The sequence below is a fragment of the Lutjanus erythropterus genome, chromosome 6 (genome assembly GCF_056507025.1).
Source record: "Lutjanus erythropterus isolate fLutEry1 chromosome 6, fLutEry1.hap2, whole genome shotgun sequence".
Taxonomy (NCBI): Eukaryota; Metazoa; Chordata; class Actinopteri; order Lutjaniformes; family Lutjanidae; genus Lutjanus; species Lutjanus erythropterus.
Window position 1 is genome coordinate 25,314,595 of NC_139322.1, and position 24,118 is coordinate 25,338,712.

Here is a 24,118-nt window from a genome sequence, read left to right on the forward strand (position 1 = left end):
ATGCTTGTTAACAGCAGATCAGCTGCACAGATGAGTGCGGTGCACTTTTGCAGACAGTTTTTTCCTACTGTATATCATTCATATTTCCCCTGTATTTCTTTCATTTTTCACACAGTTCTGTTGAGTAACACCTTTTAGTGCTTTCATGACACAGAATAGATGTGTAGTCAGTAATTTGAAGTGCAGCTTTTCTACTCATTTGCTCGCTCTCTGATTTGACCAATAACCTATCTGTGATTTTAGCTAAACACAAATATCTGTATCAGTGTTATATAGTGTACAGATGCCAGCACATTGCACTAATCACACTCACACTTACCTTAAATCTGAAAACAGTGTGAGCCCAACCACCTCCAGATGTGATCTGCTACATCCAATCACAATCTGATCACGATGCATTTACAACTAATGTGTTTTTGCTCATCTAGATAATTTGGCAGGGTATGGATCACATTTTAATACCAGCTGCAAATGGGTTGTATGACTGAAAATGTATTCTCAATTACTGATACAATAACAATTAATGTAAAGCCAAATTTTATACATCTGCCTACATTGGGCACTCTGAGCCCAACAACTACTCTCAACAGTGTCTTCTTTCTCATGCAGGAGCTGGGACCTCGTTTAGCAGCCATGCTGAACTTTAACCTCCAGCAGCTCTGTGGGCCCAAGTGCCGCGACCTGAAGGTGGAGAACCCTGAGAAATACGGCTTTGAGCCCAAGAAGCTCTTAGACCAGCTGACTGACATCTACCTGCAGCTAGACTGTGCCCGCTTTGCTAAAGCAATTGCAGATGACCAGGTTGGCACACTTCATCACACATAGTATCTTCATTCAAACATTGTATTTATTTATACAGTTTAAACTTAAAGGGACAGTGCACACGCATATACTGTAAATGTGCCAGTTTAGCCATCTTGGCTAATTTTCAGCTGTATTCCCTGGGCAGGTTTAATGATAGCTACAAAGGCAAAAAATACACCAAAACAGGAACTGTAATACTGTACATATATCAGAGCACAATGTATAAAAACAAAGTATTACAGATAAAGCATCACTTAGTGTGTTTAAAAAAAAATAATTAATACTGACTCTAATGAACAAACACAACTGGGAGTTTGTTGTAGTGAAAAATGGTCATGAGAAAAGGCTACAGGCAGTTGTACTAAATCATCACAGTCATGGTCGTTTTGCCTTTAAGACATCAGCATGAATTCTCCATTGTATTTGGTGAGCGTGGTACACTTTCACCCAGATTTCACCCTACACTTCACAGCCGCTAGTCAGAGGTAACCCCACTTAGCATTTAGGGAGCAAACACAGTAGAATAGTTCATTTTTACTGTGCGAAGTGAATATTTTTATGTGCAAGACTATTGAACAACACTTACTTGAATTACTTATTAGGGTTCCTTTTTTTTTCACAAAATGTGTTTCTTTTTACTTCTTTTTACTACAGAAATTCGTCTCTGTGAGTCACATTACATTTTGATACAACTTATTCTTAGGGGTGTGTTTGTGATGGGTTTGTGAAGTGGTCCAGGAAATGCTGATTTTTGAATTCTCAGAACAAGTGTTAGTTTTTCCATATCATGAACCGTATCTTTGCATCGTTTCCTCCCAGTTGTATTCTTGATCACGGCCAGTAGAACTTTAACACCTTTAACACATACTGGTCCTCATGCCACTTAATCTTTTATGTTTTTTGGTAGTGTTGTTGTTCATAATGATGGGTGTGTATATTGAATTTATACATCAGGAAGGCAAGCTGTCACTTGTTGCATACAGTGTCACAACCTCCGAAGTAGTGTGCAAACATAACTCTGTTTTAAGTAGGGATGCACTGATATACCGATACCAGCATCAGGTATCGGTCAGATACTGTCCTCACATACTCGTACTCATAAAACTACTCCGATACCCCACACCCGATACCACGTCATGAAAAGTAGCCACTCGATATAAGTAAACAGTGCACCTGTAGACTGCAGCCAGCCACTGTCCATTAAGTCCTAGCGGGTGTAAATTAGTTGAATGCCTCTGCAAATTCATCCGAAGACGAACAAAAAACACTGCTGCCACCAGTCTGTAACCCTCTTGTCTTCAGAATAGGCTGCTACAACTTATTTTTGTGTACATATTCTTCACCAAAATGGCCTGACAGCACAATACACGCAACTTCACTCTTCAGGCTTCACAGCAGGGTAAACAAAACTGTTGCACACATGGCACCACACTCATACCTGTCCCCCCTAAACAATGACACGTAGGAACTAATTAGCTCTTAGACAAGAGGGACATGAAGAAGAAACTTAAATACTACACATGTAAATGTTAAATTAAAATACTAGTTAAAATGCTGTAAATGATAATGAAATAATTATCATATATAACACCATTATTTATAATAGTAAACTTAATTCTGCAAGTCCATAATAATGTGAAATTATACTGAAATATATAACATGAACAGTAAACTGCACAGCTTAATAAGGAACACAAAATCAGTAAAGTAACTTACTACAAATAACCTAAAAATCTATGGTGTTCAGTAACTATGGTTACACTTGTAGCAGGAAACAGCAACAGTGATTTGTTACATTTAGAAAGTGACCATCTAATGAAAATAAAACATGTTTTAAAAGTTATTGTAAGAACTTTAATGGCATCTTTAAGTATTCGTATCGGTACTCGGTATCAGCAAGTACCCAAATGTAAGTACTTGTACTTGTACTCGGTCTGAAAAAAGTGGTATCATTACATCCCTAGTTTTAAGTATTGAATATGATGACAAAAACACACGGATAAGATTCTGAATGCTCACTCACATCAAAGACACTCTTCTCTTGCAGCTCCCTAATAAGTTTTCACTCTTCTTGGTCTTTCTGTGTGCAGCGGTCGTACAGCCGTGAGCTCTTTGAAGAGGTGATATCAAAGATGAGGAAGGCTGGTATTAAGTCCTCCATCGCCATTGAAAAATTCAAGCTGCTATTGGAGAAGGTGGAGGAAATAGTTGCCAAGAACTCCCAGTCTGAAATGGACTACAGTGACGCACCTGACGAGTTCAAAGGTGTGTATGTGTGTGTTTGTTTTTGTCCTCAGTGTGTATAACTTTAAAATCTGTATTTCCAATGGAGGTAACTGTACTCACAACTAGGGCTATACAATTTATCACAAATTGAAATCACAGTATGACCAAGTGTCCAAATTGCAAAAATATATTGCAGTTCTTTTTTGAAAGAAAATGTGAGAAAATAGCATTATAATGAAGTGCTGTAATGCTGCAGTGAGAGCCCTGACCTACAAACATGGTCTCCGAAGAGAGAAAACATGTTTTTTGGGTACAGAACCCAACAAAAATCACGTCCTCATGGTTTTAATAGTTCCTCTAATCATTCCTACCAATTGTATTGTAATGTCAGTCATAATAATCGCAATCTTCAAACTTTTTTTACCAAATTGCGCAGCCCTACTCACAACCCACTATGTGTTAATGTGTTTTACTGTATATGTGCTTTATTATCTATCCCATGTTATTAGAAGGTCTATAATCCTGTCTAGTACACATTTCTATTTCTCATTTTTCTGTACATTTGCCAATATTAGAGAAGCCCAAGCCTATTTGGATGTTTAGTTCAAATCTCCAAATCCTAAATTTTATTGTGATTATTACAGACATCAATAAACTGACAATAGAAAGTAAACACTCAATCTTTTACCCCACGCAGAGAAAGTCACTTGCTCCGAAGTCTGGTGTGACCTCGGGTCAATCAGTGCAGACAGACGGGATCATCAGCAGTCCTCTGTTGGTGTTGAATTCCAAACATTTGCAGGGGATTTTGCAGCTCATAGAGGTCATATAGACAGCTTAGAGCAAGGCTATCCTATAACCACAGACTTAATATAATCTAGAACGAGAACGTGGCCCACATACCGCCTTTGAATCCCAGTTATGCCAGCCAACCCACCACAGTTGAATGGAGTGTGCCATACAGGAGGCTGGAGGATCGTCTTTCAATGTGGTTAAAGTCTCCCAGGCCAGGTTTTATTTTTGTAAGGCACAAGTTGCAATGCAACAACCCTGTGACATTTCAATATAGGGTGCACTTTAATGGAGCCCTTACAGAGAATTTATTGGATATTTTGTTTGCTGGTGTTTTGATAGGAGCACCAATATTGCTGTCATATAAAACACATTATTTTTTCAGGAGTTGGGTTTGGACATGCTACAAATGTTTTAAGACATGCCTTACATGAAGATAATAATCCTTTTTTTTTTTTTTTTTGTAACTGATATACATTCACAATAAAAAATAAAAAATTTGGTATCAAAAGAGGCCAGTATTGTATGTTTACTCCACTGAGCTAAATTTATTTGCTAACTTTGGTTAGTTACTCTGCAGATTCTAATACAAAATACAAATCAAATATTCTGAACAATTATGGTGTATTATCAGCTACCCAGCAGTCTGTAAAGTAGTCAAATTAAAGTCAGATAGTGCTGTGGGTGGGACATGGAGTCTGTAGTCTTGCACAAAGTAGCACATTTCTCATTTATTTTATTTTATTAGCAATCAGATTAAAAAAGAACAATTCTGATGAATGTAAAAATGCTAGCTAGTGTCGTAGTTCTATTCAGAAGAATGTACAGTATTTGATATTTACCCTTCTCCATACACTAGGAGCAAACTGTTGAGTCGGCTGTGATGTCTGTTTTGCTTTTTTAAATTAAAAAAAGTTAACTGGATTATGATGTCAATAGCTATGACTGTGATGAAAGACAGGTGACGTTGCTGCTGCTAGGAAAACTCATCACTTAAGTATAACATCAGGATTTTCAGTTGAAGCTTGTTATTTATTGATTCAAGAGTTTTTGAGTCTTAATCCTAAATGTCCATATGACTTTGTTATGACAGACCCTCTGATGGACACACTCATGACTGACCCTGTGATGCTGCCCTCGGGGAACATCATGGACCGATCCATCATCCTGCGCCACCTGCTCAACTCCCCAACTGATCCCTTCAACAGGCAGCCACTCACAGAGAGCATGCTGGAGTCAGGTAACCCCACCGTGATGCCTTTTTAACAGTAATTACATGTAAATCTGTTCTGTTCAGCATAGGCAAAAGCAATTTAGTTTTAGGTTCAAGGCAAGTGATTACAGAACATCTAAATGTCAAATTAAATTACTGCCTGTTAGATTCGTTGCTGTTCCTCACAATCCGTTGTTAATTCCACAGTCCCTGAGCTGAAGGAGAGGATCCATGCCTGGATGAGAGAGAAACAGGGCGGACGGCCTGTCTAAGGACCACATGTCAGCATTGTCTGGCCTGCTAACCATCATCAAGAGATCTGTCCAAAACACCTGAATTCAGTGTCACCACTACCAGTGACAACAAAAAAAAAAAATCATTTTGAATGGAAAAAAAGGAGACCTGATTTGATTTTTATTCGCATTTACCCTTTTTGTCTCAAACCATTATCATGGTTCTAAAAACAAAATATAATAAAGTTAAGACTTTTAAGTTTTTCCTCATGAGTTTGTGTATATATATATCAAAATATATACATATATTTAACAAGAGTTAGGTAATGCATTATTATGCTGCAAGAATACGTTTCCACCACCAACACGTTTACCAGCGAGGTGCATACGGTCACTTCATTGATCATTTTCCTTTGTGGTTCTCATTTTGTTTTGTAATGCTCTGTATGTTGGCTTCATTTAAAAACTTGAGATTTGAGGGAGAGGGATGGGTAATACATTTGGGAGAGCGTGTGTGTGGGGGGGTGGGACACCTGATAAAATTACTAGCCCTGAGTTTTCATTATCAAGACTGTGACAATGATGAACTTGAGTCCACATAATGTATGCTGGTTTCCCAGAGCTAACAGATGCACAATATGTGCTTGTAGACAAAGTTCAGAACTGGGAATATCCATTAAGGATGTAGCTTAACATAAACTAATCCTAAATGTCAGCTTCCTTTGAGTACAGTAGGAAGAGAAGCAGTGGTTTACCAAAATACAGTATGTTCAGTTGTTCCTCTTTAGTCACATTTTCCCTGCTGACTTCAATAGACTGAATCTACTTCTTGTGTGTGCATGGCCTCAAGTCCAGAACCTCCTAAGCGCCTCATGGACAAATAACCCTCTTTTAGGCAAAGTGGAAAGAACATGAGAGAATGTAGCATGACCACCAGAAACACCATTGTAGGAGCACACCATTAAACGTCTGCTCTTCAGAACCACTGACATCTCACCTCAAGACGGTCTCTTTCAAATGGCACTGTACCTAACTTGACCTTGCTGACCTTAACTGTACAGGAAATTATTTCCTTTAACCACATACCTGTTTTGGAAGCTAGGATTTTGAACTGAAATAAATGATGATGCACATTATTTCACAACTCGTCACTGTTTTTTCCTCAGTGGTTTTGTCTGGTCTGTTTTGGCCATTTTTTTTTTTTAGTTTAGTTGACCTTATGAAAACAAAGTTACATCACACACAACAAAATGTCAGAGATTATACAAAGTCTCAGGAGTGAGCAGAGGGTCCAGGAAAAAGGTTGCAATGTCCAAAGTGCACTTTATGAAAAGAGAGTAAACTTGCAGCAATCCAGGTGGCACATTAACATACAGTAAATAACGCTCACAAACAGCAATAAAATTTACAAGTGAAAACTCGGAAGGTAAGTTTACACTTGAAGGTTCTTGCCACAATTCAAAATTGAGATTGTTACCAATTTTTTATGTGCAAAGATAACTTATTCCAAGTTCTGATAACACAAAATCTTTTTTTTGGAATGTGATTTCCCAGACGCATAAGCTTAGTCATTCTTCTACTGTAATTGTTACAGACTAATGGATTAAACTTGGCAGCTGTCCCAGTTTTCTTGGCAGTGTATAAATAAGGGCAAAGTGGAACAGTTTATCCTGGAAAACAAAAATGACCCCCTTCTTTAAACTGTTCACCATGGGGGACCATAAAATCAAAGATAAAGAAAACTGACTCAAAAAATAATTGAATATGCCACTAAATGCACCCAAAATTAAATTTTATAAATTTATTAATTTATAAAATGTGACAAATGTATATTAATTTATTTCAGTATATTTCCTTTGTATTTTTCCCCAGTTTATTTCCAAGAAGTCATTTATTTCTATATTTTATCACGTTTCCTATTTCTGATTTATTCAAATGTGGGACTCTACTATACTCCCTAGTTCACATTTATTGCACATTATGAAAAACGTAACTCCTAAAACTGTGTAACTTTACCGAAATAAAAGTAAATTGGATTTAACATACAAAAAACTGACCCTGGAGATGTGGTTTGTCGTTGAACGTTTTTCAAAATGAGTCTCTTTGCATGTACGAAGGGGATTTATGGCATTTACGTGGGAATATACACCGTTTGAATTTCATTATGTTAAATAGGGTTTTTGAGTCATGAGAATGTGACATGCTCCTTTTCCCCGCTAGACGGCGCTCTTTGCGGTGACCCTGGGTGTTGCGGTGACAGCGGTGCGGGGAGCGGTGGGTAGAAATCCTGCAGTGTGGCGTCACGGTCGAAAAAAACACGGACCCCACCCACTTCCGACTTTGATTATTGTTATTGGCTCTCCGACATATTAGTCACCGGCGTCTCTTCGTTCATTGGCCAGTCAGACTATCAGTCAGTACGGCCATAAGGGAGTTGACGTAATCTCTTCGGTAAATCAAGGCAATCTATCAATTCTTCTTTTCGCTTGTGTGCCGATAGAAGTCCACCTCGCATCCCTACTGGAAAATAAACTCGTCAAGGCGGCACCAGATTGCAACCACAGGTCCATCCAGCGAAGGATACCGCTATGATGGGTGTTTTTCACGAAAGTGGACTTAATAACAGTTTTCGTGCTCGTGGATTCAGATAAAAAACAACACATATTGACGCCCGCTCGCTAACGTTAGTCCTCGCTGCTGTCCTATGGTGTTGTCTTCGTGAGAGTCTTCAAACGTGAGTAAAAAAAAACGTTAAAATAATGTCTTTATTTGTACTATTAATATTTGCAGTGCAGGAGGTTGGTATTATCGATACATTTCACGCAGTTGTTGGTGGCTGGTGAGTCTGTATTAGCCAATGTTGGTCCACAAAGCCGATTTTCTTTTCCTAGGACGGGGAAAGAATGACCCGCCCTTCTCTGCATCCGATTGGCTAGTAGTCGTTGCCTTCGTTGGCTGAGGTGGTGATGAGTGGTAGGGTCAGGGTAAGAATATAAGGGTAGGCCACTCAGAGGCGGAGGAGGGTGGTACACTCATTTGCCATCCTAGGAAAAAAAAGGATAGTCACAGACTTGCGAGAAATTGGCAATGTGTATGGACTACAACATATGTACATACATCCCTGGTTGCTGTTACGAATTTTATACTCCTTTTTAATTAGCAGAGTTTATAATATTACCTATTACCGAGCACGGCATTCATCTGTGGTTGGACAGTTAACGTTACATCCGTCAGACAAACACCGGAGGTGAGTTAGTTCGGTCTCGTGCCATAGGCTGAAGTCACAGCAGTTAACGTTTCGTGGCTTAAAGTTAATGCTAGCTTGCAATAAACAGATACCAGCTAAAACATTGCACTCGTTAGGATTTAATGCTAAATTAAACCTCAAACCTGCCCCACCAGGAACAATGCGTCGAGGCTGTGCTGCTAAAATAAGCATGCAACTCCTCCCTGCACTAACGTTACTCCACAACATACAGCGGCAGCGGAGGATTAGCCTACTTCCTAACATCGGCGAATTAAATTTTTTGGAAACGCCGTTTTAAGCTCTTTGTCTGCACATAATGATCACTGTAAGATGTAGCAGACAGGCCCAGCACTCCCTGTCCCGCTGTAGCCCTCACCAAATAGGGTAGATAGAATTTCATGGGCGTATGCTTTAGCAAGTATGGCTGACTGCAAGGACATGGAAAAACATGAGATACTTGGCATATGTAGTCACCAGGAGCGGGATGTATAGCTTTAACAGACTCTAAATACATTGGAAAGTTGTGTGTCTGATTTAAAAAAAAAAATATGTTGTTTATACACCCCAGTCATTACGTGCAATATTCATATTTTGTATTCATTAACGCTTATTTCGCATGTATTGTGAATGTATAAATGAAATGCATCAGCTTACATCATTTATTTGAATGTTAAATGTCTGAGTGGCTGCTGTTTACAAAATATTAAAGCGCTTCAGTGATTTTGGTCGGCCATATTTGTTGTAGGTTGTTAGAAGTTGAAATTGGGAGGGGGTGCACTTTCATTGTGTATGACTGGCTTCTGCACTATTGCATTCTGGCAGTTTATCTTCTTTAGACAAAGAAACAAACAGTCTTGCTTCATTTATTTATTTAACACCAAATATTTTTGACAAATCAGTTGCAAACATCTCTTTCTCTCTTTCCTTTAGGAAGGATATACAGTACAAGGAATCTTATTGGGTGGCAGTCCCCTAAACCGCAAACATGTCTGGGGCGTCTGTTAAAGTCGCCGTTCGAGTTCGGCCCTTCAACTCCAGGGAGATGAGCAAGGAGTCAAAATGTATAATTCAGATGCAAGGCAACACTACAAGTAAGTAGCACACTGGTACGCACACAAGGACCCACACACACAAAAAAAACAAATCTCATGTCTTGAGTTTGTGCAGGCCTGTCTGCTAAAGGAAGTTTGGTACACCACACATGCTCCCGCGTGGTCTTCCTTCAGGGGTGTTTGCAGAGAACAGTACAATGAGCAAACTGAATAGTGGACGGTTGGGGACAAACAGCCTGAAAGAGAATAAAAGGCTTACAGAGTGAAATTCCTCCTCCTCTGAAGGGGCCTGCATGCCTGAGGAGTCTCTGTGAGAGAAATGCTGAGTTGGATCATACTGGTAGACCCAGGGGTCACCACTCAGCTTGGCCTGCTAATGCCCCCCAATTCATCAAGGCTTTATCACACAGTTGGTGTTTTAGAGTGGATGTGTGTGTTACTTTGTAGTTTATCATTATGTTATCTCTTAGTGTAGATCAACAATTTGTGAAGAACTTTACAAGACACATAAAGTGTTATTGGAAGAAAATAATTTACTAGACATACTGCTTTTTACTATGCTTTAAAATATACAGAAAAATCTGATTTCTCATTCATTGCAATGTTAGCAGATATTTCTCCCGCTTTGACAACATATTCATGAAGTCAGGGATTGACTGGGTCATGACTGAAGATGCATTTAATATGCTTTAAATTTATATGGAGACTCAGGAGCTTCATGTATTAGTTATTCTTGGCTTTTACACATCTGCAGGATGTATGAAAACAGAGGAGCAAAATGAACTCATTTAGAAAAATATATTAGCAAAAAGTCTACAAATATGTAATAATTTAGTAATTATGCATATTGAATGAATCTTTGCACAGCTTCCAATGAACATATTGAACCTGTTTATGTAAATCTGTGATAATGCCATCCTGCACTGCTGTAATTGTGGACAATATGAGAATATATAAAAGGACAGACAATAGTACAGCAAGAGCAGAAGTTCTGAATGCGATTAGTAGTCTTGTGATTCAACCTGCTTACTTGTGACTGTGAGTCATCAGGTTCTGTGAAGTGCTAGCTACCTCCTTACTCATGGCTATGCTGTATGTCCCGCTATCAGCTGGCAGACGAACACAACCTCCCTGACATTTGCATGGAAACATTTAATGACCTGGTAACAAGACAGCATGTGACTGCAGAAACCTGTTCTTCCAGCAGGCTCTCTCATGTGCGTGGAGTTTTGGCTGTCAGTCTTAACAGGCTCATTAGACTAAGCCTTTATGAATCTTCCATAAGATCAAGTGTCCCTTCCAGTTATGGCTCACTTGCCTGTTATCTCTCACACTCTACCAAAGAGAAGCTTTGTGTCAAATCCCCAGTTCTTTTTACTCCATATCCTAGGGTTTTCATTATGCCAATGTCACTCTGAGGTGCTGGAGGGTGACTCGTGGTTTGTAGCAGAACTGCAGTGGAATATGCAGTGTTTTTGGGGGTTAGTGAGTGAGAGTGTGAGCGAGGGAGAGGAGTCTGCAGTACTGCCTACTCTACCTCCTATCACATGGGCAGATTGCAGAGCAGAAAGGGAGGCTGGCAGGCGGCCATACTCTCCCTTCATCAGGACTTCATTGCAGATGGTATGCTGAGAATGCTGTCTTATTTGGATGCTGAGCAGTTGAACAGTACCTAGTGACTCAAACATGCACAGGTCAAACACACAGTTGAGACTGTTTCAAGTGCAGTGTGAAAATCTTAATACTAAATGTAATACCAAAAATAAATTGCCTAAAGAAAAACATACTCCTGCTTCTATTTTACTTGCTAAAGTACTTCTCACTGTAACACTGTTGGGGAAAACTTAAACTTAGACTCTTCTGCTCTGCATGCATAAATCATTTCATCTCATTTCAAGGAGAATCTGACCTGGTCACAGACATTAAGAGTAACTATATACAAACAGAACAGTCTTCTCACTGATGGTATCGTTTGCTTGTGAAGGTCATATAGAGGCATCATTATTAAATTGAGACTGATTCATAACCAGTTAAAAGCTCCTTGTAATAGAGCTGTGACAATATGGAGTTTTCTTACCACGGGGACAAAGCAACATATTGCTGTGGGTTGGTGGTTTTATGCAACTGCCTTAATAACGTAGTGTAGTTCCTTTAAGGAACAGAGCAGTTTTGTAATGAGGGAAGCAAGCAGAAGTCACGCGACAATGCTGCTCATAGTGGAGCAGAAACTTATCATGATGTTGTCAATCTGGCAGTAAATGTACATTAGATTTTACAGCGGGTCAGTAAATAAACACTGTAGCTTATCAACACAAAGGCAAGTATTCTCTGTTGTTTCCCAACTGCTGAAACAGTGACGGGCTTAGCCCCAAAGTAAACTGAGCAGGAAAGGCTAATGTTAAGCTAATGCTAACACTTTACCTTTACAGCTTCAACTTTTGTGCAATTGCATCCTTTTCAGAAGCTTTGCATCCAGCTTTGAAGTGCTGTGTTTTCTTGGAGACATGGTAAAATAAATCCATGATAAATCCAACTTCAAATGTCTTCTGTTGTTATTTATCCATATTTCCATTTTATAAACAGTTGTTGTTGTTAGCATGTTGTTAATCATCCATAGGCAAGGGCAATGTCCACCAACCAGAAGCTGTGTTCCTGATTTGTAAATCAATCAGAGATTGTGTTTCAGACTGGAATGTGACAACACTGATCAACAGATGTATTGATAGGTTGATGCACTGGTCTCAACATAAGATTGACCCTTCAAAATAATATTTGTGGTGTTGAGGGTAATGAGCTCAACCCCATAGCAGTAACACAGTTAAAGTCACAGGCCTACATATATGTTTAAAAATGAAAAACACCGTCCATAAACTGTCCACAAAATATGTCTTTTGAGTATCAAATGCTTACCAATAGACTTAAAATGCAGCTTTAAAATGTTTCCAATTTTCCCAGTTTTTACACATCTCAATGTGTAACATCCAGGGAAACTTCAAAAACCTACCACACCGTAATCCACTCAAGTTATAAAAAAATATCTGTTTGTTATGTCCTACTGTTGCCAATGTAAAGTTCGATATGCTGTTCAATCAGAAGTGCGTATTGCTTGCTTTACATAGTGTATGTGATACCTGTAGGAATGTAACAATATATCACAATACTGCGATAAAAAAAGTCTCATATTTTGCCTAGCCTACATAGGCATATCGATATCCTTTTGATATTGTGATATGAGACTAGATATCGTTGTAGATTTGGATACTGTAATTTGGCAGAACTGTTGTCATTTCATGGTTTAAAGGCTGAGTTACAGTAAGTAATGTAATTTTCTGACCTTTCTAGACTGTTCTATTATTTGCCTTTGCCCACTGTTGATCATTTAACAAAACTGTGTTCATATTTTGTGAATGCACCAATAGTCATCCCTACAATATTGTTATATCAATATAAACAAAACATAAACAAAAATATCAAAAATATTGTAATTTTTGATTTTGTTCATATTTCCTAACCTTGAATATATGTTATTTGAGAGAAAATGTGGCTATCTATTGTGGAAAAGCCTAAAAATATCAAGACATTGTTTATAAGCCATATCACCCTACTCAGTACTATATCGGACTGTGACATTGTCGCCTGTGATATTACACGGTTAATTATTTTATTTTAATTTATAAAATGACTGCTGCATTGTTTTTGTTTTGGGATTGTACATACTCAATTCCAACATTCATGGCCAGAGATAATTTTTGCCAATTTTTTGCAAATGCTTAGGTGATGTGTGGGTACTTATTTTATTTCATTAAAGAAGGAAAGCAGAAGTAGATTTGGTTTTGTTGCATCCCTAGATACCTGTTTATTTCTGTTATTTTATGACGGGTTTGGTGATGGCTAACATTTAAATGGAACTGAGAGGTGCCTCACATAACTGTGATGTTTTATGGCATTGCTTGGTCAGCTTGTAGGTGTTCAGCAGATGTGTGGATGAGGCCATGACACTCCCCTTATTGTTGTGACTCACTCAAGGGCATATGTGTCGGTGCGTGTGTGTCAACAATACAGAGAAAGAGAGTGCTTGGGGGCAAGGGCAGGATATGCTCTCTCTCTCTCCCCCTCTCACCATGCATAGAGGGTTGTCAAGGATAGGCTGCAGGCAGAGGGGCAGCAAATTGATTATCCAGTGTGCAGGAAATGTGTCCAAGGCCTCTGCAGGCTGGCTGGAAACAAGTAAAGGCCTCTTTCACTAGAAGCTCTTAAACATACCAGAACTAATGTAATTATAAAGGGGTGACGCGATGGGCTGTTGCATTAGTTAGTGTTGGTGCTCCAAATGTTGAATAACGGCAGGACACCCAGAGCCTGCCTTCATTAGGGCCCTGATGTGTTCTCTGTCTCGTTATGTAACCCGTGTGTTATGTTCCTTCTCAGCCAGTGAGCAGCCACTCATGTATGTATGGCCAAACATGGTTGATACATCTCGCACAGTGCACACAGAAGCAGATCCTATGTTATGTTGGTGCATTACATTGACTTTATTGGAACAAATCTGTGTTCAGATAGATTACTTACTTGATGATAAATTTGTTCCGTTATTGGAGATGTCAAGCATTATGAATGGTTTTCTTACTGCCTTTTCAAAGCATACAAACCTACCCTGTCCTTATTGTCAATAACTAAATAACTGTTTCACAATATCACCCTCTTAGCTAAGGGTGAACTTGATGAATTGATAGAACAAACAGAAGGTCAACATATCAATTAAACTTTCAGCGTTCAGATACAATTTTGCTGAGTGTCCTCTCAGTATGAGCTAAGTGGATGGTGACCTTACAAAAACCCCACAGGGAGGAATCAGCTCAGCTCTTGTGTCAGTTACACGTTAGAGGAAATGACCATGGGCCTCATGCATGAATCATTTGTATGCACAGATTTGATCTTAAATCGTGCATGCAAACTACTTAAGAACTTTTGTGGCATCCATCAGTATTTCTGTACTTCACATTTATTCTTAGGAAACACAGCACTTAATGATTATTATCTTAACAATTAATCTATCGATTATTTTTTCGATTAATCTATCTGTTTCATCATTATTCAGTTAAATAACAATTAATTTCCCTAAAAAGAATATCAAAAACTTGTCTCATTGTTATCCTGAAAAATAGACACATAAAGCACATTAGAATTATGATAATAGTGGCATATTTTAAATTTGTCTAATTTCCACCCTATTTGATAGTCTCCATGTCACATGCCTGATCAGAAGAATACTATATCTCAAATTCAAAAAGTGCTGTGATACATATTAATTTAATAATAATCACTGTCAACCTTTTACTGAACTAGACAATCAGTATTTTGACTTAAAACTTAAACTAGTTATGACATGGTGTTATATCGTAGGTGGAGTCATATGCAGCTGAGATGGTCACTGCAGTGTATTTTTGCATCATTGTGGGACAAAGAAAATACTTTTCGTCATTTTCTGCTGACTGAAATGAATTTCAGACAGTCTTAAACCTTAGTTTTAGCCATTTCTGTTTTATACATGGCTGATAAAGTGAACACAGTGTACAAAACGGCAGAATAACGCAATTAAATGACATCACTTTTAACATGGGGGTGATGAAGAAACATCTAGAAAATCTATCTTAAGTGACTTCTACTAGCAGAAACATGTTCCACGTGTTGATAATCCTCATATATTGTGTTTGCGTGCTCAGAGAAAGTAAACAGGATGATGCTGCTGCTGGTGCAGCTGCAAGAGGAGGACAGGTTGCTTGGTGCTTCACTTCCAGCACTCGTGTGGAGCAGCTGTCCTGATGTGACAAGTCACGTCCAGTTTGTGGAGCTAAAGAAAGCCAACTGTTGTGTTTTTTTCTAAAATACTCCCACATTTTAGATAATTGCAGAGAGACTTACTCTCTGCTGCTTGTTCTCTGGGTGAATCCATGCTCTGACCTGGCGTAGCTGTTCATAGCGATGCATCGACACAGGATATGCAAAACAACATATTTTTGTAATCAGTGATCTTGATTATGTCAACGAATCGCTTCAGCCCTTAAGATAAAAATTTAAGAATGCCAAAGACCACATGTAAGCCAGTAAGCAAATACGCCAACTTGCATTTTGTGCTGTGAAATGTTAATAATTATGAACCCCCCACAGAGAAACCTGTCCAATGATAGCTCTATTGCACATTAAACATTTTTTCCCCTTTTTGCTTCCCTTAGATGGCATTATTTTCCTTTTTTTAAATTTCTTCTGAGTTTAATGTTACCTTTCAAATGTCATTGGCTTGTTGCTTTGTGTTTTGCACACATCCGCTGCCCTTATATAGATATATTTGGGCATTGCATATGTTAATTGCCAATGTCCTGGCACATGGATCCAATTTAAGATCAAATGCAATTCATGAACATTCTTGGGTGGTTAAGAACAGACTTGGCTGTCAGTGAATGTTTCATGAATTTCACATAGGATTTTCTTGTTATTGGTTTGTGCAACAAGAAATATAAGATAAAAAGAAGAAAACATTATTGCACGAGTCCCAATGAACCCATCTCATATGAACGAATTGCTGACATTGAGGGTAGAGCTGGTAGGATAAGTGGGGAGAAAGATGGGAACTATGGGTTTTGATGAGGGATGGTCATCCTGCTGCTGAACCCTGGACAGCAGACAGGGCCGATTGACCTGATTAGGACCAGTAATCCACAGGCTTTCCTTCGGTCGCCACGCCCTGCAACCATAATCCTTGTGACCCTTGTAGGTGTACACATACCTATTCAGCTCCCACTCAGGGTGTTACATTCCTTGTCGCCTCATGCTGGGATTGTTTTGGAGTGAGACACAGTTGCCCACATGCGCCACTTACAGAGCAGACTCACACATTCCAGACTGATCTCCTAATGAGGAGGGGAGGACAGGCAGATGTCTCTGTCTGCTCATGCTGTGTCATGGGACTATGTTGTGCAGCTCAGCCAGTTTTCAATACACCTACCTATAACAGCTGTATAAGAGAAAGTGACTGCAGCTGTGCAATGTGTAAATTATTTGGTCTTTACTGTTATTGATATTGAGAACATGCAGAAGTTCTGTGAAGCTTTTTCATAATAATAACCAGGAAGAGACAATGTTATGAGTCAGACTGTGAGGAATTGAATCTCATGCACCTATCGCTGTCACATCTTCTGTGGTCGTCTTAAATGCTGGGTAGTCAAGGCAACAGTGTTCCTTTGCTGCAAAATAATCTTGCCTGAATGAATAAAAGCTTGTCACTTCATCCCTCTACTTTTCTTTTTCATAACATCATGTGCTCTGGTTTACTTTGTCTCATGATGTTCTGACTTATATACCCCCTAAGGGCTCTGGTCTGTTGCAAGTTGTGTGATGCTGAGGTTTTGCAGTTACTGAAACTGAATAGCAGACAGCTCATACGTTTGGGAGAATGGTCATATGGAAAGTCTTGGTCAAGGTGTGTCTGTTTTATAGATTGTTCAATGTATTATGTGCTTCGTGGGTGAGACTATTTTGTCTGTCAGCTGTTCTGGAGAAAGATAATTGACTTTTGAGCTTCATTCCCAGGTCGTCAAATACCAGTGCTTTAGGTTGGGTTGATCATTGAGTCTTATTGTTTTGTTGAATGGCTCGGTCTGAGCCACCGACCCAGAGTTGCTCATTCCACCAAATTCCAGTCAATGTTTTTGATATGACAATATCAGGTTTTCTGTGAGGACTAGATCTAATTATGAGTTTCTCTATTAAATACATGCATTAATTATTTCTTTCTGTGAAATTCAGTTCATGCAATCACTTTTCAGTATTATGTTTATTAAGCTTTATAATTATAGGGCATCGTTATTTGTATTGCAAAATATAGAATGGAGCCACGCTGGCCTTTTCCATCAGTACTGAACCCTTTTTTCATCAATAATTGTTTTGAAATGAATTAGAAACCACAACATGGCATTGCATATGAAGAGATGGGTGGAATGCTGGAATGCACTTGATGTGGCAGAGGCCAGAAAGGGAAAGTGATAAATGCCTTCTCTTACTCAACTGCAGTTTCAGCTGGCAAAGCCACTTGTGGTTTTCACTCTGCAACTTATGTTGACTCCTCACTTCAAATGCCTCAGTTTCTTTTGCATTTGATTTCAGAGTGTCCATATTTAAACATTAGAGTCTTTGCTTTAATGCTGTGTCCATTTACTGAAGATATAATCCACATCATTCAATTAACAAACCGCAAAAGCATTCCTAGGTTATCCTGGAGGGTTGTCACATTTTTTAATCACATTTTAACTATGTAAAACATACTTTTTACAGACATCAAAACATCTGGATACATCGGAAACTGTAGAAAACATAATGTCTGACAGTATTGATGTCACCTTTCAGGCTGTATAACTGATGAATTTGTTGGCATTTTTTCCCTGGTAACATCATACGGCCTGTGGTTCAGCTACAGAAATTTTTTTTGGCTTAACAGTGATGAAAAGCAATATGAATGGCATGATCTCACAAGATTTGCTTTGTAACATTATATGCTTATGTACAATAAAGTGACCTTTTGTCATATGTCGCCCAGTGAGTTTCTTTGTAATGGCTCTCACATAGCGTACTAGCTACAGTAATGAATGTGCTGTAGTCTTTCAGTACTCAAATCTGTATCAGTATTTTGCCCAAACATCAGGTTTGCTGAATTTTGTCCACCCCATTGTGTTGTAGCTCCCTCTGTGATGAGTGGAGAGGGAACTTTTGGAGCTTTTTTGCAGAAAATGTGGGATATTAGAGGAGAGGAGAGGAGAGGATGGGATTGAAGCTGACTTGAGAGGGGGAGGGGAGATGTAAACGCAGCAGCAGCAGAGACAGTGAAAGTCGTGCACGAGCACTACTCACGTGTAGGACAGCGTGAGGCAGCATCACATACAGTCACCCAGCTAAGGATGATGGGATTTCAGTCATATTGGTGGGGACTAAGAAATGCATTCGTACATTGATGGCAAAAGTGAAAAAAAAGGCAAAGCAATTATATTTGCATCCATCAACGTGTTGTTATTGTCCTGCCGTTTGTGCTCACACTGCAAAAAAGTCTGACCTTTCCAACTTATTCTGTTTCATAATAACATCAACCAAGCATATGAAATCATTTTGTAAATTTACAATGCTGTTTCAGATAATATATTTTGCAGCATTGAACCCATCAGAAAAAGATATTGATGCTGCTCAGGAGTTGTTCCTAGAGGGCTCATCTTCGATTGGCTTCTAGCATCCAGGCCCAACAAATCCATTAATGTTTGTAATATCACCAGAGATGAAAGGCTTCACTCACATAACAAAATGGAGTGCACTGCTGAATTAGCCTGGTGAAACACAGTTCATCCAAATCCTAAAACGTGTCCCAGTTTCGCATAGGCACCCAGTCATTTGAGGGGTTTTAGAGACTGACTGTAAAACAAAAGGGTCACTAGCTGATTTATGCATGGAGGAGGGGGAATTAGGAATGTGCATCTGACCATGAACCTTTTGGGTAATAATATGTGGGGTAATCAAGGATGTAGTTTGGCTACAAAAAATATTGACACAAAATAAAATGTAATGAGAACAAAATCAAATGTTCTAGTTGAAAGATATATAATTGCACCGACATAAATATGGTAGCTGTATAATGCCTGATTTCCTTTTTAGAGATGGACCCATGCAATCACTTAATTCACTCAATTCACTCAAATCTGCTAACTGAAGTCACACTCATTTGGCTATGAAAATCAGATGTGCTTATGGCAGGCCGCATCAATCACCGTTACACCATCCCTGACTTGGTGATGCAAACAAAGGCAAAAAGCAGATGCTGGTGTGTTTGTGTTAAACTTATCGTACTCCTGGCTTGTTCCTCTTACCTACTCTTTGGTTCATTGCCTAACTTGGGTGAAATGGCTGGACTTTCCCACATTCAAGAGAATGAATGTGTTTTTTTGTTTTTTTTGAGTTTTTGTGCCCTGACCGACACAGCTCTCTTTCCAGACTATATTGTTTGTTTCCTTCCACAGTCTGAGGGCTGAATTCAGAGGCAAACTGGAGAGCTTTGCAGTCCAGGCACGGGTAGCTTTGGTGGTGGGCATGATGCTCATTTTGTATTATTCATGAGTAAGAAGTCTGGAGGGGTTTGGCAATATATTATTTTTGAAACCTTAATTACTAAGAAAGGAGAACTGACCCTTAATCTAATTGGGTACTGGAATTCTCTGCTCTCACACTGCTGTTTGAATACTCTCCTCCCAATTGAGATCAGTGGTATACAAATACACAAATTCATGCACACAGAGATACACAGTTTCACACGTCATATCTGTCCTCCACAGAGAAATCACTGGATAAAAGGTGTTAGTCATCTGCCATTAGCTTGAGGCATCTGTCAGTGCTTAAACGTCATGTTTTCTGCCTTCACTGAACATGTCAACCAAGTAATGCAGCTTCTTTTTTATCATCATTTAGAGATAGGCTTTGAACAAAAAGATGTGAGATTCTCACAGACCCATGGGCCAGAGTTGTGTTCTTCATGATGTCATGATGCTTATATAAAAGCCAGAAAGCATTTAAAGCGAGACTTCGGTCTCTGAGCGGAGGCTAGTTGAGGAAATCCAGGTCACTGCTCTGTAAAATGGGTGCCTGTTGTGAGCAGTGAATGTAAGGGGCTGTGTATTTCCCTGGTCTGCACAGCCTCGTCCTCACTGTTGTCCTCACTCAACCATTCTGCCTGGATCATATGATGTTGTTTGAGACAAATTTTGGAGACCATTTAATCATGATTTAAAACAAATTTGCAACTGTTCTGAATGAACCGACCAAAATTATAACACAAATCCAGTGTTTTATTGTTCATGGCTTTCACTTCTCTGTGAATATATGGATTTACAGTTTAGCCAGAAAAAAAGCTAATATTTTGAAAGCTTTCTAGGACAAAGCACTTATTTTAAAGTCATAGATTATTAAAGTTGGAATAAGCAGAGATGTTTTATTACTGTATCTATTGGAGGCTTATATTTTATGGCATCAATTTATTATTACTGTTACCCATAATCTTTAAAATTAAGTTGAGAAGAATTGTGTTCCATATTGTGAAACTGAATGTTTAAACATTTTCAAGGTAGAACCTGTGGAAGGAATGCTTTATCTCTAACTCGTTTCAGTTTTTCTTTCTTCATGCTGCACATGCAGACCCCCTTCCTCAAAGTTCATTGCATAAAGATTGACACATATAAGTTTGAATTGTCAATAAATTAAGTGCTATATTTAATCTGGAAAATACAAAATGTGTCTAGAGCTGAGGATGTATTACTATAGCTTTCCATGACACAGGATGTGTTTAGAAAGACCTCTGACCTTTGGAGGCACCACCTGCATTGTGAAGAATATCCTCCTTGGATCAGATCCAGCAGAAGCATTACCTCTTTGAGCTGCGAACTGAACACCCTGACTAATGAACCTGTATCATTTTGTCAGTGTTAACATTAAGATGCAAACAACATATGTTTAGTGGACAAGATCGGGCACACTTGGCATGTAATTTGGATATTAATGGTTATTTCAGCTCTGATTTTGTGCCAGTTGTCTGTGCTTTGCTGGTTTAACCCCCCATGTCATCACCTGCGAGGCTGCCTGATTATATCCCTCTCTCTTTGTTGTAGTTCTGTGTTTGTTTAGCTTCTGAATGGAGTCCTGCTGGCTTAGCATGTTTTCTCTGTCTGGTGGCTTCTAGAAGCCTCTCTTTAGTCTCTGTTATCCTGGACTCAGTGAGCCTGCGTGTGCTGCTAATATCAAAAGGCACTCGTTACTCTAGCTACCCTTGCTAGCTATCAGTGTCTGTGGGCTGGGAGCAATGTATGGTTTGGCTACAAGTTCGGAAAGGTTGGGCGGCTGAAATCTGTCCATTCCTTCCTGTCACTGACAGTCTGTCGGCATGCGAAGCACTAGCTGCCATCTGCTGCTGTATAAATAGACAGTAGTCAGAGCTGGAACAGCTGGCACATAGGCCAGGACTGCACCCTTTCCCACTGCTTTCTAGCTAGACTGGCAACCCCACCTAAAGCCATTTTACTGTTTTATTTTTTTTTTTACTTAATAGCATGGGTCTGGTAAAAGTAATCAGAAAAAAATTTCCTCAATTGTGTGATAATTTCTGATACCTAAAATGCAAAGTTTGTAAGAAACACAGCTTTGTTAATTTAGGTAAGTAATAAGAGAAACCTTGTTACTAAATATAGGCGAGGTCAATAAGATATTCATGATGTGGATCACAAATAGATACTTCATAAAAACAATAAGAAAATTGTTTGATAAAATTTTATGTGGTTTGTACATCTTTCTATAATATATAACAATTTCACTTAAATGCATTAAATATAACCAGCAATTAAAGTACATATCAAATATGCCCTGGCATATTCCTTAATAATGAAGCATGCTATGAGTGACAATGGTCAAATTCAAAAATGGTTAAATTAAATCTTTTTTTCTGTGGTCTTTATTAAAAATAGGTCATTAACATTATCAGTAGTATAACTTTTCAGCTATATCCCCCAGCCTTAATCAAATATATGTGCAAAAAAAGCTTGCTTGCATTACATGCATTGCTTTTACAGCAATTCATGTTAACACATACTCTGATTCCCAACCCAAACTTGATTTCTTCAAACATTTCTTCTTTGGTGCATGTAAACAGTAACTGAATTTATTTCAAATGTCTTATATGGTGTTTCTTTTTACAGTAATATTAAAACAAGCATATATTTCAGTGTTGTCCAGTTGTTTTTCTGTGGAGTTTACATCTAGCTGACTTCAGTCACTTTCCAAGGAAAACATTAAAAATTCCTTTTTTCTAAATGTAGTGACCACTTTTTTGAAAAAGGAGAGGGGGGCGTTGAGACTGTGTGAAAAGGGTCATTGTGACAGAGGGGACTGGGCACATAAAGCCTTGTCATAACAGATTACCTAATGTGTTTTGCAGGCTCTGTTGTCAGTTGCAATACCCTGCATTCAGTGCATTGTTCTGGTGTCTTCCTGTGCTTTTTTTCCCCTCTCCTCACTCCCAGTTGGAAGAAAAAAATGACGTGATCAGCCTTCTGAGTAGAAACAGAGGATGTGTTCGTAGGAACTCAGTGCCCTCCTTTACAGTTAAACTAATTACTTTGATGTAGTGGCTTATTTAATGAAATGACAATGAATGCTCTTATCATTAATAGAAAGTTTGTTTGTCTGAGTCGATGACTTATGTTGCTTCTGGTGTGAAGGGTCACGTCTCCTGGCTAGACAAACTCATCTGCCTGCCCGGAAAGTTCTAGTGTTTTTTTGGCAGGAGTATTCAGCAGAGGAGTATTAAATTGCTGTGTGGATATTTTTTAATTAAAGACCACAAGGCATCTCCCTGACCAGACGCGAAAGTGCACTGCATCCAAAGGGGTAATCAAGATACCACATGTTACTGTAGTTTCTGTTTTGGAGATGTTTGTATGTCCTGTGTTGTGGCTGCGACAAGCTCAGCTGTTTGTCAAATGTGCACAGCAGTGCTCAGACACTACTTTTAGCCCTGGGCTTTGAGCTGCATCCAGCGACAACTCTGTCACCTGTGCTGCAGCCCTGGCAACCAAGTCATCACACACACTCTCTTCCAAAGATACCTGATACAGCATGCAGAGCATTTCTGTGGCCACCTCACAGTGTGCCTCATTCGGCTGTTATATTTCTATGTAATACTGAACAACCATATTAGCGTTACTGTGGCGCAGTTCAAACCATCAGCTCATGTCAGCAGCTGCTTTGCTTCACCACTCATTCACAAACTGTGACACAGGTGTGCATTTGTAATTTTGTATGGAGATACACTGCATGAGCTGTGATGGTGTTGATTTCTCTCTTGACATGGTGATAGGACAGGGCACAGGAAAGGTTAAGAGGTTAGCCAACATTTAAGTCCTGCATGTACACTGTATATATCTCACACGTATGGAATAGCTGCAGTGCAACCTCCCATAAGCAACTGTGATCAGTATCTGTGATGCTTTTCCACAACAGGAACCACATGGCAAAATGTGACACTTGTCAGTGTTGGTTTTATTTATTGTTTAACTCCAAAAATGAACAGATACGACATAGGTGAAAATAAGCATTACTTGTAGCCCCAATCAGGGTATTAATAGGTTAAACAGAACTGGAAGAAGTGAATTGCATGCAGACCTATTTTTTTCTCTCTTCACTTACAACTCATAGGTCTCTTGGTGGGTGATCAAATGATTTTGAAATTGTTTGATGAATCCCATAACTATAGAATATCCATTCACCGTAATATTTTTTAGAGTTAAAATCATCCTAAACTGATGTGTTAGCCAGCACTAGAGGTTTTTAAATTGTGAGGCACGTCTCCTCAGGAGGAGGGCATGTGCGTAGGGAGAGACAAGAAGCAAAGATACTGTGTGAGGTGAAAAGGCTTGTGCTGCAATTTGCATTCATAACTATCAAATCTTAACAGGCGCTCATCTTTTCAGATGTAGTG

The 24,118-nt window shown here is 39.0% G+C and overlaps 2 protein-coding genes across 18 annotated transcripts in view; both read left to right on the forward strand.

The window, feature by feature from the left end:
* ube4b (ubiquitination factor E4B, UFD2 homolog (S. cerevisiae)) overlaps nucleotides 1-6,404 on the forward strand; it is a 28,220-nt gene extending 21,816 nt beyond the window's left edge. For all 4 annotated transcript variants that reach the window (XM_084721367.1, XM_084721369.1, XM_084721370.1 and 1 more), the window contains 4 exons: nucleotides 610-801; nucleotides 2,895-3,069; nucleotides 4,916-5,062; nucleotides 5,243-6,404. In XM_084721367.1, the coding sequence (XP_084577493.1) occupies nucleotides 610-801; nucleotides 2,895-3,069; nucleotides 4,916-5,062; nucleotides 5,243-5,307 (579 nt within the window). In that variant the 3' untranslated portion in view covers nucleotides 5,308-6,404. The remainder of the gene's footprint in view (nucleotides 1-609; nucleotides 802-2,894; nucleotides 3,070-4,915; nucleotides 5,063-5,242) is intronic.
* A 151-nt stretch (nucleotides 6,405-6,555) lies between these two features.
* Nucleotides 6,556-24,118, forward strand: part of kif1b (kinesin family member 1B) — an 88,575-nt gene continuing 71,012 nt past the window's right edge. For 13 of the 14 annotated variants that reach the window (XM_084721366.1, XM_084721352.1, XM_084721356.1 and 10 more), the window contains exons 1-2: nucleotides 6,556-8,002; nucleotides 9,446-9,606. In XM_084721366.1, coding sequence (XP_084577492.1) covers nucleotides 9,501-9,606 — 106 coding nt within the window. In that variant the 5' untranslated portion in view covers nucleotides 6,556-8,002; nucleotides 9,446-9,500. Of the gene's footprint in view, nucleotides 8,003-8,048; nucleotides 8,516-9,445; nucleotides 9,607-24,118 lie in introns of those variants that run through there. The other variant, XM_084721354.1, reaches the window with a different exon arrangement.